At 30.5% G+C, this 15535-nt stretch overlaps 4 protein-coding genes across 6 annotated transcripts in view; all 4 read right to left on the minus strand.

The window, feature by feature from the left end:
• Nucleotides 1-15535, minus strand: part of LOC105203969 (tRNA-dihydrouridine(20) synthase [NAD(P)+]-like) — a 523658-nt gene that overhangs the window by 17494 nt on the left and 490629 nt on the right. The window lies entirely within an intron of this gene.
• On the minus strand, nt 78-5514 carry LOC120358427. Of its 3 annotated transcripts, XM_039452710.1 has the most exons (9): nt 5384-5513; nt 5244-5289; nt 3813-3935; nt 3639-3702; nt 3461-3533; nt 2825-3199; nt 2542-2722; nt 1818-2045; nt 78-552 (listed from the first exon to the last, which is right to left on the minus strand). In XM_039452710.1, the coding sequence occupies exons 2-9, from the start codon at nt 5250-5252 to the stop codon at nt 310-312; spliced, it is 1296 nt and encodes a 431-aa protein (XP_039308644.1). In that variant the 5' UTR covers nt 5253-5289; nt 5384-5513; the 3' UTR covers nt 78-309. The 3 variants fall into 3 exon arrangements, with proteins under 3 accessions (XP_039308644.1, XP_039308643.1, XP_039308645.1); XM_039452709.1 differs by having other exon boundaries at nt 3461-3702; nt 5384-5402; XM_039452711.1 differs by lacking the exon at nt 1818-2045 and having other exon boundaries at nt 3461-3702; nt 5384-5514.
• On the minus strand, nt 5479-8712 carry LOC120358428 (nucleolar protein 10-like). Its single transcript, XM_039452712.1, has 7 exons — nt 8483-8712; nt 8167-8395; nt 7000-7419; nt 6603-6918; nt 6449-6521; nt 6270-6366; nt 5479-5666 (listed from the first exon to the last, which is right to left on the minus strand). The coding sequence occupies exons 2-7, from the start codon at nt 8308-8310 to the stop codon at nt 5580-5582; spliced, it is 1137 nt and encodes a 378-aa protein (XP_039308646.1). The 5' UTR covers nt 8311-8395; nt 8483-8712; the 3' UTR covers nt 5479-5579.
• On the minus strand, nt 9587-13131 carry LOC120358426. Its single transcript, XM_039452708.1, has 2 exons — nt 12629-13131; nt 9587-11964 (listed from the first exon to the last, which is right to left on the minus strand). Exons 1-2 carry the CDS (start codon nt 12698-12700, stop codon nt 10162-10164), a joined length of 1875 nt encoding a protein of 624 aa, XP_039308642.1. The 5' UTR covers nt 12701-13131; the 3' UTR covers nt 9587-10161.

Here is a 15535-nt window from a genome sequence, read left to right on the forward strand (position 1 = left end):
CGTTTTTTAATGATTAAAATATTACGTACGAAATGTCACTATGTATAGAGATACATATAAGATAAAAAGTGTACATATAACGCGTAAGAATTTTTATTAACAAAATTTTCATTAGAATTTTTAATATATTGTGCATTTTCTAATACGTTACAATTATCTATACATTGTCTATATCATAGAAAATTATCGAACTTTAATAACTTAATGTGTGGCTACAGATAATACATTCTACATGGTAACAATTATACAAGACGATAGTATACTAGAAATGCCTGATGCATTTACGCAATCTTGATTTAAAATATATGATTATGAGAAAAATTGACATTGTCCTAGAGAAAGAACAGAAATACTACTAATAGTTAGCAGAAGACATAAATATCTACCCTTGATAGGAATTCTGAACAGTCTAGCGCACATTTTCAACGAAGACGTGTACAAGAGTATACTATCGAGGTCCTCGCCTGGAGTAGCTTGATACACAAACGGTCGTATACGTATTTCATGCCCTACAGCTCGGATCATGGAGCAAGCATTCGTTAAGCGAGCAGCCTGAAAAGAAAATGTGTATATTGATGAATTAATAAGCAGGAGAAATAATGCAGCACTACTCTAATGAAAAAAATTCTCATAATGTCTCGTAATAATTTTAAGAATTTTAATATTTGGAATTTATAAATTTAATAAAATGAAAAAGAGAAAATACGGTGGATACGAGTTAGGCGCAGTTAACGGTGCGCAGAATAGTAACAAAATTAAATTTATATATAGTTACATAAATTTATTAACATGTCATATGAACGTTTCGGCTCTTCCTTCGAGCCATCTTTAGCAAAAATTAACAGTAGAATTGCGTATTTTCTCTTTTTCATTTTATTAAACTTTTCGTGAGTCTTAATTATTATTTTTATAAATTGAAGCTTTTCTTTAGATTTTGTAAGTTTTCTTTGAAAATTATAGAATGAAAAATCTCAATATTTCAAAATATTCACCCAGATAAACTAGTATGACAGAAACTTTATTTTATTATTTATTATATTTATAAAAACAATTTTTTATATTAAGCTAATTATAAAATCATATGCAATGATTAAATTTTTTGTCATACTGCTGTAATACGTATCAAAATTAATTTCAGATTGTTATATTATTTTTATAACATCAGTATATAAAAACGTGTGTATATATATATTAAATGCTATACATATAATGATGCATTTTAGCAATCGTTATATGTCATATATATTATATGTAATATAGCAAATATAAATGAATTTAAACTGCTTCTTTATTGCTGCATAAAATTAGATAATTTTACTGTAAAATTGAGATAAACAAAAGTTGATTTTGCACTAAATCTTCATTCTATACTCTATACTCAATAAAAAAATAAATATTATAAATATGTTACTATTTTTCAATAAATAAATTAATATATTTCTTAAATAATTTCTGCTAATTTTATTCTGTATTTTTATTTTGTTTTCTTATTTTATAATTATGACTTTGCTATATCTAAACAATTATAAGACACAACCTTTTTGAATTATTTAATTTAATATAAACAAGACAAATTTATGTATTTTAGTCTGTCTGAGTACACATATAAAGAATTCTAAAAAAGATATAAACTTTCTCAGCATTTAAATTAAAAAATGTCCCAATTCACATGAAAATGAATAAAATACTGAAAAGTTATAAAATTTCTAAAAAGTTGTAAAATTATACTGTAAGTTTGAAAAAATTTATACAAAAATTTTTAAAAATTATATGAAGAATTAAAAAAAATGTTTACCATACAGGGGACAATACGATACCTGTATAAATGGAGCAATCGAAATCAAAATCCATAATACAACATTCATTACATTAACATATGTAACAGGATATATAACAGGATTGTTGTTCATGTCGTTGATATAATATTGAAACAACCATACGATACCCGCAGTTGCCCATGACAAATTAACTATAGTGTAAATGCAAACAGCCGGACCTAATTCATCATTGAAGTATTTCAACAGTTTCTTGAATTCATTGATGTCCTATTATAAGCAAAAAAATGTGTTGTTAGAAAAGATGAATAAAATCAAAGATGAATAAAATCGAGTATTGGCTTGTCTAAATCATAATTGTCACAAGGTGCAGATCGAGTTCTTTTTCCAAGTGCTTTTCTGATAAAAACAATTCTTTTGTATATTTCATATTTCTTTATAAATTTTTCAGATGTTAAATTTATGAAGATTTCTCAGTATTTCTAAGTTTCTGGAAAAATAAAATCGAGGAAAATACTCATTTCTTTTCGTAATTTTTGTATTTTTTCCAAAAAATATTGATAATAGCAGTGTACTTTATTAATAAATTCTTTACTTACTAGAGCTCTTAGATGTGAAAAAAATCTTAACACCGTTAATATAGAGGACAGTAAAAAAGATAACATCTTAAAAAAAACTCAAAAAAATAATAAAGGAGAAAAAAATATTTTTCCTCAAAATCTCCAAGAAATTTTCCGAACTAAGAATATGAATTGCAAACACAGACCCTCATCCAGTCGATAGGCAGTAGAACATGTTGGAGCAATTTTCCGCGTAGAAAGTAAAGGTGTGACATCAATAACTGCCCTTGCAGGCAGTAGCTTGTTATAATGGTGCCTTGAACCATGTCGTGCCACAAGGTACAAACAATTAGGAATATTTTCAACGTTATCTTCACCTGATATGGACTGCAGAGGATGAGATACGAATATTTCAATTTACTTGTTTCTCAAGCAACATTCTCCGTTTTATGCACAGATCATTTACACGTTAATAATATATGTAGCTACCTATTTTCCACCCATTGAAATACTATGCTTCTTTCGGCCATTTGAATATTCACTGTGATTAATGCCATGATCATCCATACTATGCTCAATGCTATAAACAGCCACAATATATGCACGAGGCGCTTTTGATTGCCACGATTTATTGGATTCGAGGAGAGTAGAAATGCTCTCTCCATCAGATTCTGCAGCTGCTCATTCTCCTTGACACGAAACAGGTATATCGTGTATAAATACGCTACTAAATGTAATACACTCGGAATTAAATAGCTGAATATCACGTTTCCGTAGCAAGACGGTGACTGCGTCTGTTCCGCGTCGACTTCCAGTTCGTTTTGTCCCACGATTAATACTTTATAACAGAATCCTCGGTCTCTTCTGAAAACGACAAATGTACTTCTTTTATTATAGCATAAATGAAATACAAGATAACAAATTAAATAAGATATACTAAGATGTTGAAAACATTTTGAAATTTTGTGACATAATACATGTATTTTATATTAGTAAAATATTTTAATTTATATATATATATATATATATATACACATACACAAAATTTCTTTTACACATCCTTAATTTCCATTTTTTATTTTTCTTAGGATATACAACTCATGTAAAAATAAAATAATAAATTACCTGAAACAAGCCATATATTGTAAAATGTATCCAATACATATAAATATAGTAACTTGAACAGTATGAAAATTTGCTAAAATCGAACATCGTAAAAAATGATCAGAGTCATCACTGCTAGTTGGTCTCAATCCCATCACTCCTAACAACCTCAAGTAAGGCCTCAGTATTTTATGCTTACAATAATGAAGTACAGCTGATGTACTAATGAAATTCTCATAGTCTTCCGTGATCTCACCCACTTGCTGTACAACAAATAAATTTTTTAAATTTGAGACTGCAGAAAAAACTCTACATTACATAATCTAAACATTAAAATAAAACATTAAAAATTGTTATTCTAATTATAACTTACATCAGTACTTTGAAAAGTTGTTGTTATACTTGTTAATATGGATGGAATGGAGACTTCTGTATGTTCTTCATGATTCTGTTGAAGTTGATCTTTATCATTTTTTAACTTATTATTATAATCCATCTGCAAACAATTTTATTACATTAATTTTGTTTATATTTCGTTATTATACGTACATTATTTATATATTTTTTATTTCATTCAATAAATATTTTAGAATACATTACTAGCTTATGTATTAATTATTTCTAAAATATTTATTGAAATTAATGAACACGTACATATACTAAACTGTATAAAAATATCATGTGAAAAATATCATCAATAATATAATCATTTTATAGAATATAAATATTATAATTATCCTGATAAAATATTTTATTGACATTGTAATAAATTATAATGAATAACATTGAAATATTATTAAAATTCAGTATTATATGTGAGTGGATTAGAATGAAAGTAGTCCAAGTATTAAAATTAGTCCAAGTCTTAAAATTATCAATAAATAATTTAACACAATTTAAGAGGTTTTAAAAATTTTAAATAAGCTTAAACATTTGTAATTGCAATAATTTGTAAATTTAAACATTTATATTACATTTAACTTGCAAAAATTCAACTAAAAAACTTAATATTGTTTGTTTTGCCTTGTCTCATTACTTTTCTAACATTTTCAGCATATTTCAGTGTCTAATTTTTAATCAATCTGTAAAAATATTATTTTATTTTTCCAATATATTATATTATTTTTCCAATGGTTTTAATAATTATCTTTAGAATTCATAATATTTTGCTACTATAATATATAATTTATATACATATATGCACTGAAATATATTCAATCATATATCACTAATTTTCTTTTTCTATTTCAACAACTTCATAATTGTTTTTAATGATTTCAGAGATTTATTTCCATCAGGACAGAGAAATTAATTTTCCATGCACTATGTATCTTGAAATAATTTTAAGATTATACCGAATATGTGTCTTAAAAACACATTCACAGAATTCGATTCTTAATATGTTTATACTGAAATCAAAACACGCGCGCGCGCGCGGACACACTGCGCGCGCACGCACGCACGCACGCACGCACGCACGCACGCACGCACGCACGCACGCACGCACGCACGCACGCACGCACGCACGCACGCACGCACGCACGCACGCACGCACGCACGCACGCACGCACACACATACACACGCATACACATATATATACAAGGTTCTACTATATCTTAATATGTTAAGCTTTAACTTTAAGACTAAGCTGTGGGTACCAAAAAAAAAAAAAAAAAAAAAAACAGACTGTATTTCAATCTAATATAATACTCGTGTGTACAGTTGTAATGATAAGACTGTACAATCTATTATAACTGGATTTACAGAAAAATCGATTTATCAATTAATATAATAATAACTCACCGACGCCATTTGAAACTTCTTGGCCAAGGAACATACTGTTTCCGAACTTGAAAAGAAAATATTTATATCAATAGTTTGACATGTGGCTCACTCTAACATATGAATATAAATTATATCAGTTCTCCGAGATGACATTTCACCTTTGCTCGTAGATATCCACGTGTATCACGGCTAAGCAAAATTGTGTTTGTGCAAAAGCACGGCGCGCGTATGTGTTATAGAGCGAAGCAACAAATAAAAATGAATAAAAATTTTTATATTTACAACATTATAATACAAAGATATTAATAAACTAACATTAAATTTTTACATATTAACACTTATTAAACGTGAAAATTAACGTTTTTTCCTTAAAATGCTTCTTGCTGGCCGCAACACATTGTATTCTGTTCTACGGCGTTTTACTTCTGGTCGTTGTTTCTTCTACAAAAAAGAAAATGGAAGATAATAAAATAAAAATCACTTTTTAATAATTAAATTAATTAAATAAATCCTAATATGACCAGGAAAGATAATAACAAATTAAACTAACGAGAAATGACAATACTGGTCGAAAGCAGTTCTTAGTGTTCAATTTTTTAGGTGAATTTATATGCATCGGCTGAAAAAGACGCTCATATAACTTCGGTTGTTACAATAAATATTATTAAGTACCTCGATGGTCGAACTGATGGAAGACATTCTTTCTGGATAGTTGAAGGATCTAGGTTCAAACCCTGGTCAAAGTAATATATTTTTCGCAAAATTTTTTTACAGTTTTTCGAGATTAGAGATAGTAGATGCGTGCAAGCATAAAAAAAATTAAATTATCACTTTTATAACATTACATTATGTTAAATAGATGGTACACATGTGTACCTGGAGTCTCGAAAGGGTTAAAGAAATCTTGTAAATGTTTATAAATTATTGAGCACTAAGAAAATTATTGAGCATTAAGAACTGCTTTTGACCAGTATTGCCATTTCTCATTAGTTTAATTAATCTCGTTAGATTATTATTAAATTAATTTAATTAAATAACGAATACCTTTTCGATGACAAAAGTCATCTCCCTGCTACCACGCGAACCGGACACTTTAATATTGTGTGTCTCTTCATTTGCTAATCTCTCGCCAAACGTGGATCTGTGAATCATTAGAACATCATTTTTAACGATTCGAAATCTAAACGGGTAATACTTTACAAATCAAAGATCAGTATATTTACTTGTTCGGTTTTTTCTTTTCCAGTCCGCCTTCCTCAAACCTCACTTCATGTCTAATTTCATTCGAGTTGTTGCCTTTAAAAGAAAAATATGAATAAGAGAATTTTTTTGTATGTACAGAAAAAAAAATTTTTCAATGAACAAAAAAAATATTACTTGGAATTTTTTTTGTTTTATCTTTTGGTTCATCCTCGTCAGATTTATTTTGAGTTTCTTCTTCCTCTTCTTCTTCTCGTGCCAATTGTCGTTTCAATTTTTTATCTTTACTTTTAGCAAGGTGAGAAATAACAGGATTCAATAAATTATATTCCTCGGAGTTTTTATCGACTTGGAAATCAGGATTGCTAAAGAGAGCTTTAAATCGCTCGTCTTTCAACAGATTAGAAGACGCTTGCTTCTTCTTGTCACTAACATTTGCATTTTCCATCAATTTCAATGCTAATTCCTGATTTACACTTGGTAACTTTTGTATCTGTATTTTAAAAGATGATGTAAATTAATATTTTTAGAGTAGCTATAAATAAAAATAAAGAAAATTGAAAGATATATATACCTGTACTCTGCTGATGGCTTCCTCTTTAATTTTGTCACGAATTCTTCTTTTTTTGTATTCTTCAAATTCAAATGGTTTCATTACATCCCTTGCTTTCCTATACAAACGGATGTCCATAAAGTAGCCGTGCATATAAGCCCTGAGTAGATTAGTACCCTTCAAATGTGCAAGACCTAATTCGTCCAGTTCCTTATCAGTTACAAATTTGTAATCATCATAGATGATATCATAATTTTGTTCCTCCAATTCCTCTGTAAGATTATCAAGGAAACTACACCAGCGAGGAGCGGGACCAAGACTAGGAATATAATATACTTGCATTTTTGTAGTTTCATTAGCTGTTAGCAGCATACCGCTATTTGGTATGACAGACAAATCATTAAAGTCATGCTGAGCCTCTATGGAAGTATAAAGTTTACCCTGAAAAAAAATAATCTATGAAAGATTCTATTTGTAAGATCAAAAATATTAATTTTCTGGGTAGAGTAAATTAATATATATTTTTTAATTATGTATATTAAGTTACAGGTAATAAAATTAATTATGTTAAAAATTGCGTCAAAATTAAATTAAAAGTTAATTTTGAAAAACATTACTTATTTTATATTAAATTAGAATGTGATTTTTTTAAATACATTATTTTACATAACAAAACAATATATATCAAATAAATTTTATATTTTATTTATAAATTAAGTTATATTTTATTTATAAATTAAGAAATATTAATTTTTATATGGAAACATTTTTCAAAATACTTTATTTATAACAATTTTTTTTCTATTACATAGGTAAATTTTTATCTTAAGGAAAAAAGTAAATAATGTTTTAAATATAAGGAAAAAAGTAAGTTAATGTTTTAAAAATAATTAGTTAAAGTTAAAAATTAATTCACTTAAAATTAATTAAGTTAAAAGTTACTAATTATCAACTTTATTTTATTTTATTTTAGTTACTTTCCCTCCTTGATTAGTTTATAATTTATATTTTGACTAAAATAAATATAAAATGAGCCGAAATAATAGGAAATGGTAATCAAGAAAGGATTAATTCTATGGTTCAAAATAAATCAATATTTTGAATCGTAAAATTTCTCCCTTTCTCGCTTCCCTTTTATGGCTTAGCCATGTATATAATGCTTTGAAAGGAAAAGTAAACTTTACTTACGGTATCTTTCTCCCATATTTTTACAATCGAACTGTCCATAGAGTAAACAAGATTCATCTTTTGGTGGAAATCTATGCATGTTATTGGTAATCCATACATATGATCTTTAGTTAAAAATGGTTTATTGGATCTTATATCATACATTAATACATGTCCTGTTGATGTGCCAACTCCTAAATGCAATCCCCCTTGAAATTTCAAGGCAGTAATTGCAGGAACAGTTTCCAATCTGATTAAAAAAAATCAGTTGTGTGACAATATAGAAAATATTTAAATTAATCTACTAAAAAGGGTAAATTCTATTCTTATGTCTTACTTGTCTTGAGTAATACAATGCAGAGCGCAATCGAGTATGCCAACTCTATTCCTTACTCTTGGATCCCAAGCTTCAATTTTTCCTTCCTGAGTGCCAACCGTAAGTAAATGATGCAATGGATTTATCTCGCATTTATTTATCGATGTTGCTTCTGTTTCAAATGGTTGCAAAAATTGACCACGTTCAAGATTTATTCTGTATATCTTATTACTGTAAAAATATATAACAATGTATTTTTATTTTCACATTTTTTATTTGCAATATATATACAAATCTGTATATTAATTTAAATAATGAGATATAACATAACATGTGTTTTTGTTGAAAAAAAATGTAAGAAAATATTAGACAATCTAAAGAATTTCACATAATTTTGCGATCATTCTGAGAAACTATGAAATTTATTATTTCATATTATTTGGGAAAAGTGTTAAAAAATATTAGATAATCTGAACAATTTTTCAGAATTTATAATAAGGTGTTCAGAACCAAATGTAGTCAATCGTAGATTTTATTATATATATTGTATTTAGCATGTATCGCATAAATTTTCAAAATGATAACTGTTTAAATGAAAATTATATTTCTGTTCCTCGCCATAATTATTAAGGCAATATTGACACTGATATTTGTAAATATCTTTGAAGTTGTCTTTCATCTCTATTTGTCTCCCGTCACGGTCAAATCCGAGGATTCTGTTATTCTTTTCACGAGCATCTCTGCCCGTTAATTTACTCATCTCCGAAGCAAACAAGTTTCGCGCCAAGGTGCGCGCGAAGGAGAGTCAACGAACATCGATCTTTCCCAAACACCAATTTGAACAGTACGCGCTTTCGGTCATTCAAATCGGTAACTCCCATCGGGAGGGCCGCTTGGCCAATAATCTTCATTTTGGGAACAATTCGCTTCTCCCGACTCTCCTTCGCGGAGCACTGTTTTTCCGGGGTTCGTGCTATCGTGCTATCGTCCGACGCCTCAGAAGCGAGAGAAACGCAATCGATTCAAATTCTCTTTTGCAAAAGTAACCGCGCGAGCGAAATCAGACTTCTCTATATTAATGCCGAACATTTATATGCACTCGATCTGACTTATCAATAACAGTAGAAAGTTTGTGACAAGTTATAAAAACACTTTGTGAACCGACAAAACTGTACATTCAGTGCATCCTTGATCACCTCCTGTCGTCCGTTCCTGCCAGGGTTGGCATCAATTGTCCAAGGTGGAAAAAACCCCCCGGTTTTTTCCACTTTTGTCCGCCCCGAAAGAAATGTATATGATGGACAAAATGGACAAAATTGGACGAAATTAAAAAAAACACAATAAACTGAATAAACTCTCAGGAAAAATAAACTTTATTAAATACAAATAAAATATAAATTTTTAAACACACAGAATATTACATTAAACATATTTACTTTGCCAGTATATAATTAACAAAATTAAATTTTAAATTGACCTAACTGGCTAAATTAAAATAAAATAAATGTTTAAATTAAAAAACGTCCATGTCTTCTTATAATCTCAGGAAAAATAAACTTTATGAAATAAAAGTAAAATGTAAATTTTTAACAGAATAAAATAAACACATTTACTTCGCGTCTTTGCCAGTATATGTATAATTAACGAAATTAAATTTTAAATTGACAACTGGCTAAATAAAAGTAAAATAAATTTTTAAATTAAAAATCATCCATGTCTTCTTTTTGACTAACAATCATATTGAGCATTCGTCGACTTGCAACAAGTTTTGACGCTTTTTCGATTCCTAGACGATTTCTTAGTTTGGTTTGTATTATTCCAAAATTGGAAAATATTCTCTCTATGGAGGCTGACGAAGCAACACATTTTTGCAAATGTAAGGAAAATTCACAAAATTTTAAATTTACAGTATTGGTTTTTAAAAGAGCCTCCCACCATTGTATGGAACTTAGTTGTTCTCTCATTTGATCATGAAAAAAACTGTTCGGAAACGGAGATATTTTAAGCCGAAATTTTATAAGTAGTGGTAAAAAATCGGACGAAACTTCTTCAGAAAGCCACGTACGTCCTGCTTCCTCAAGTTCAGAATCTAGTTGTAAATCCAAATTTTTGGGATTTAATAAAAAACCAATAATATGGGCTGGGGTAATGCAATCGTCAAATCTTTTTTTAATTAAATCATTATATGAAAGCAGAACGTCATTTGTGGATAATTCTTTTAACTTTAAAAATTCGGTTAAAGTATCTGAAAGAGTGGCATTTTCTGACTGTAATTTATTTAAGGCTGCTCGAATTGGTTTTAATTGAGTTATAAGCGACTTTACTTCTTTCATAAGACCAATGTTTTGAATAATATCAACTATATTTTTTTCAATGCTTTCCTCGTGGTTTTCAGCAATTTTTAGATAAAAATCACGGTTAATGACAAAAACCTCTAAACATTCTATAACACTGTTCCAGCGGGTTTCTCCTGGTAACTGTGGAATACGAAAATTTTGAAACTCGGCTAAGAGACCTTTAGCTGCATGGTTGTTTCTAAAATATTTGCTTAATTCTACAACTTGTTTAATTATAGTTTTAACATTAGAAAGTTTACAAATATCGCCACATAATAAATTTAAAAAATGCGCCGCACAGCCATTAATAATAAAATAAAAGTCAGATTCATTGTTAAGCTTCTTTTGGAGGTCACTGCGCATTTTTTTCATTTTAGCTTCATTATCGGACACAAAACTTTTTACAGTACATCCAAACCTATTTTCTGCTTCCATAATGTCTTTCACAGCCAAATCAAGACAATATTTACTCGTTTTTTGGTTAGAACCAGTTTCATAAGATGACAAAAAGAAAGATTTTTCACCATCAGAGACACAACTTGCTATCACTGGTTCGTTATGGATAGCAGACCAACCGTCTTGTATCAGTGTAACCGATTTACCATTTAAATGATTTTTTGCGTCTTCCTGGGTTTTGTTATAAATTTTATTTAATAATTCGCCAGCTAGTTTTTTTCTGTTAGGTGGAGTGTATCCCGGTCTTAAATCACTTATCATTTTTTTAAAATAAAAATTTTCAGAATGTCGGAAAGGTACACCAGAAGAATAAAAGTAAGATGCTAAGGATAAATCGAGTTTTTGTTTATCAGTTTCGGTTGTTTTAAGTAAGAATTGATTCAATTTTTGTTGTTTTAGTTGTTGAATTTGTACTTGAACATCAGGATTCCTACGCTTTCGGCTAATATTGATTGCTGGATTATTAGAATCTTCAGTTTCTGAACCCGATGAACCCTCCGTTGAATCACATATATCTTCTTTTGCATCTTGTTTTTTAGTACATTTTTCAAAGTGCTTCCTTAATCGGCAAGCCTTATTACTTACTTCATTTTCGCACACCTGGCACTTCAAAATTGTTTTTGTTCCTTTAGTTATTTCATAAAAATGTTTTCTGATTGAATCTTTTTTTCTACCAATTCTACCAAAGCCGGTGCCGCTAATTCTTGATTTCTGTTTAAAAACAAAGATATTAAAGTTTCTTTAAATAAAAATGACCCTAACAAAAATAAAAAAGTCTTCAGACATGTTTGTGAAATTGGCATATCATTTTCCAGCAAACAAAAGTAAAAGGGAGTTCTTGTCGCATGCAGTCGAGTTCTGTTCCTGGGGGTCACTTGTGTATCTTGAAACGAGGTGAAAATTACAAAAGTGAGGAAATTTACTAGCGTACGATCTACGTAAAATCTACGATTTTATTTGTCGAAATCTAGTAAAATCTGTTCACTTTTGTAATTTTCACCTCGTTTCAAGATACACAATTGATCCCCAGGAACTATAGAACTTGAACGCATGCGACAAGAACTCCCTTTTATTTTTGATCTGCTGGAAAATGATATGCTAACTTCACAGACATCTTCCAGACTTCCAGACATGAATTGCCGTAGCCATAACATAAGACGTAGTACGTACCGTCCATACGTACTAATACGTAGACGTAACGTAAGAATTGACCAATCACATTAAGAATTGTAACGCTGCATTTTTGAGTAGATATGATTTTAATTGGTCAATTCTTACGTTACAGCTGCGGCAATACCTGTGTTGGAGGTCCTAAACCTGAACTCCTCTGATCCTAGAGGCTAGAGGCTCTTAAAGTTCCGAAGAATGTACTTACTTTTGAGTCAACAGAAATAATAGAAACAGAAGAAGTAGACGATGAATTGCCTAGCCCTGGCTCATTTTCCATTTTAAAATAATTTTAAGCAAAAAATAATAAGTAAAATAATTAAATAATACTTTTCACCTTGGTAAACAGAAATAAGAAATCTAACCTAAAATACAGCACATGTGTCGTGTCTGTCGTGTGGCTAGAAAAAAAACGAAGTTGCAACATTGGTGTTAATCGATATGTCTCATTCATCGATTTCTGTTTTACCGACTTTATTTCGTCCATTTCGTTCATTTTGTCCATTTTGTCCATTTTCTTCCAGTGCCCCGAAAAAAATGAAAAAAAGTGGACAAAATGCCAACCCTGGTTCCTGCACTCGAGCGCCGCATCGCTCAGTTCTCTTGTTCGCGTGTGTCGTCGTCGCTCTCTCGCGCTCTCTCTCTCTCTCCTTGTCGTTCGCGATACGGCTGTCTTTCGCGCTCTCAACGCTCGCTAGCAGTATCGCACGAATTCAAAATTCACAGCTCCCGCGTTCTCTCTCTGACAAAAACCGGCTTCCAGTGCTCGTTCGTCAAATCCTAAATCAACGAAACCGCGTCCACTGAACAATAAGATTGTTCTGATCGAAATATTATATTTTACGTTTCGGCGAAAAAAATGTGAAAAAATTTGAAAAAAATTTTTCATAAGTTTACATAATTACTTACAAATTGTTAACATAAAAAATTATGAGAACTTTATAAAGAATTATAAAAAAAGTATTTACTAGAGAAAGCTGTGCATGGTTTGTTATATTATTTCTGAAGTTCTTTAAAATAAAGTACTTTAAAGATAATATTTAAATTCAAAGGATTAAAAGTATTAAAAAGTTGTGATAAAAATTGTGTGGATGTTAAATATACTTAGTATTTTTTCTACGTTTCTATTTACTACTTTTATTTATTAATCTAATTAATAAATAAAAGTAGTAATCTTAGTACTAAATTTAATATAACTAACCATGCACAGCATTCCCTAATAAAAACTTTTCTCATAATTTTTATATAAAATTCTTATAATTTTTTATGTTAACAATTAATTATGTGAACTTATAAAAAATTTTTATAAGTTATTAAGTAATTATGTGAACTTATAAAAAATTTTTTTCAAATTTTCTTACATTTTTTTCACCAAAACGTAAAATATAATATCCCAATCAGAATGATCCTATTATAAATTCTGAAAAATTGTTCAGATTATCTAATATTTCTTAACACTTTTTCCAAATAATATGAAATAATAAATTTCATAGTTTCTCAGAATGATTGCATGTGAAATTATGTAAAATTCTTTAGATTGTCTAATATTTTCTTACATTTTTTTTCAACAAAAAATAAAAAATTTTAAACTTCTCAAAACGATTCCATAATTATAAAAAATTCTTTATAATTTATCATATTTTTTCCAAAAACATCCCTGGTTAAAGTTTTTCTCATAATTTTTATACGAATTGGAACATTTTTCGAAAATACTATTAGAAATACTTAAAAAGTCTACATCTTTTCTCAGAACTTTTCATGTGAATTCTAAAATATTCTGAGATTTCTCATTTCACAATTTAAAAAAAATACTTTTTTTTCTTTTTAAATTTTTTAAACGTTTTATAAAAACTTATACACATGTTCTGAAAAAAGATACGAACAAAATCTGAGAAAAAGTTTCACCAGGGGCCTGTATGTACATGTAACTCGGACCTGTACCGAAGCATCTGCCATCTAAGAAGCGTTTAGTGAACTACAAGTGCAAATCGGTAAGTCAACTCCTACGGTAAAACGTGGGGACAACCATTATCATACACCCTGTATATATATACAGGGTCCGCCACTTAAATCCGGACATGAAAGTTGTTTTGCGAAAAGTCGTTTATTACAGAAAATATGTAAAAATACAAATAAATTATTTTATAGTTAAGTTAAGCGACCTTTTCTGAGACTTTTTATTCAATGTAGCCGCCTTGCGCCTCGATCATCGCTTCGATCTTGTTCCAAAAGCGCGAGCATGCCGTCTGCAATTTCGCCCGGTCCATTTTCATGAATGACGCTTTAATAGCGGTCTGAAGAGAGGCCACATTAGGATGTCTGTCTTTGTTAGTAACTCTTTCGACTTTGCCCCACACGTAGTAGTCGAAAGAATTCAAATTTGGACATTCGAGACTATTCGCCAGAAATCCTTCGATCAAATCATGTCGACATTGTCCGATAGCCAGTTTTGTACCAAGTGACTCGTATGAGCAGGTGCGCCGTCTTGTTGAGGACGTAGGACTTGTATCGAAGGTCCTTTCGAACATCCGACGAACAGTGGTGTCGCTCATCCCCAAGATGGCCGCTAATTTTGCGAGTAAAGTTCCTGGGTCCTTCAAAATGAGTTCTTATGTTTTTTGAACGAGTTCCGGAATCCAGAAGCCCACTTCGGATTCTTCCAAGGCCGCGTACCTCTGGACAATATTATACACCGTCGATCTCGGGTATCTAAAGAACTTGATAATTTGCTTGGCGTCTTTCCGGCGCGGACACCTTCAATAACTGCCGCTCTTCGATTATATTCCGACATTGACCTGAACAATTCGGCCATTTTGAAGATATTAACGTCTTATCCACGTCTCTAACTTACCTTTACATTGTAACGAAACGCCCCTCCACCTCGCGCGCACTGCCACTCCGCTCCGTCCACCCGAGCAAAGCACCGGCAAACACCACGTGCGCGCACCGAACTAACCTATCGTCGCGATCACGCGGCAGCACGCGCGCCGTTCGTGGCGTTCGGCAACGTTCCCACTCCGGGCCAGCCGACCGAACGCGCGGATTGGTCCGCCCAACCGCGCGTGCTGCGGATATATAAGCCGGCAATGGGAACGCCGAGTTAGATCTTCCCGGT

The sequence above is a fragment of the Solenopsis invicta genome, chromosome 8 (assembly GCF_016802725.1).
Source record: "Solenopsis invicta isolate M01_SB chromosome 8, UNIL_Sinv_3.0, whole genome shotgun sequence".
Taxonomy (NCBI): Eukaryota; Metazoa; Arthropoda; class Insecta; order Hymenoptera; family Formicidae; genus Solenopsis; species Solenopsis invicta.

Excerpts from the sequence above, each read along its gene's own strand:
- LOC120358427 (XM_039452709.1), bottom strand. Across the intron at positions 2,723-2,824 it reads TTTCAATGGGTGGAAAATAG|TCCATATCAGGTGAAGATAA; the intron begins GTAGCTACATAT and ends CATCCTCTGCAG. Across the intron at positions 2,046-2,541 it reads TGCCTATCGACTGGATGAGG|GACATCAATGAATTCAAGAA; the intron begins GTCTGTGTTTGC and ends TGCTTATAATAG.
- LOC120358428 (XM_039452712.1), bottom strand. The coding sequence starts at position 8,310 with ATGTATGATATAAGATCCAATAAACCATTTTTAACTAAAGATCATATG. Across the intron at positions 7,420-8,166 it reads AAATATGGGAGAAAGATACC|GGTAAACTTTATACTTCCAT; the intron begins GTAAGTAAAGTT and ends ATTTTTTTTCAG. Across the intron at positions 6,522-6,602 it reads TAAAACAAAAAAAATTCCAA|GCAACAACTCGAATGAAATT; the intron begins GTAATATTTTTT and ends TTTCTTTTAAAG.
- LOC120358426 (XM_039452708.1), bottom strand. The coding sequence starts at position 12,700 with ATGGAAAATGAGCCAGGGCTAGGCAATTCATCGTCTACTTCTTCTGTT. Across the intron at positions 11,965-12,628 it reads TTATTTCTGTTGACTCAAAA|AAATCAAGAATTAGCGGCAC; the intron begins GTAAGTACATTC and ends GTTTTTAAACAG.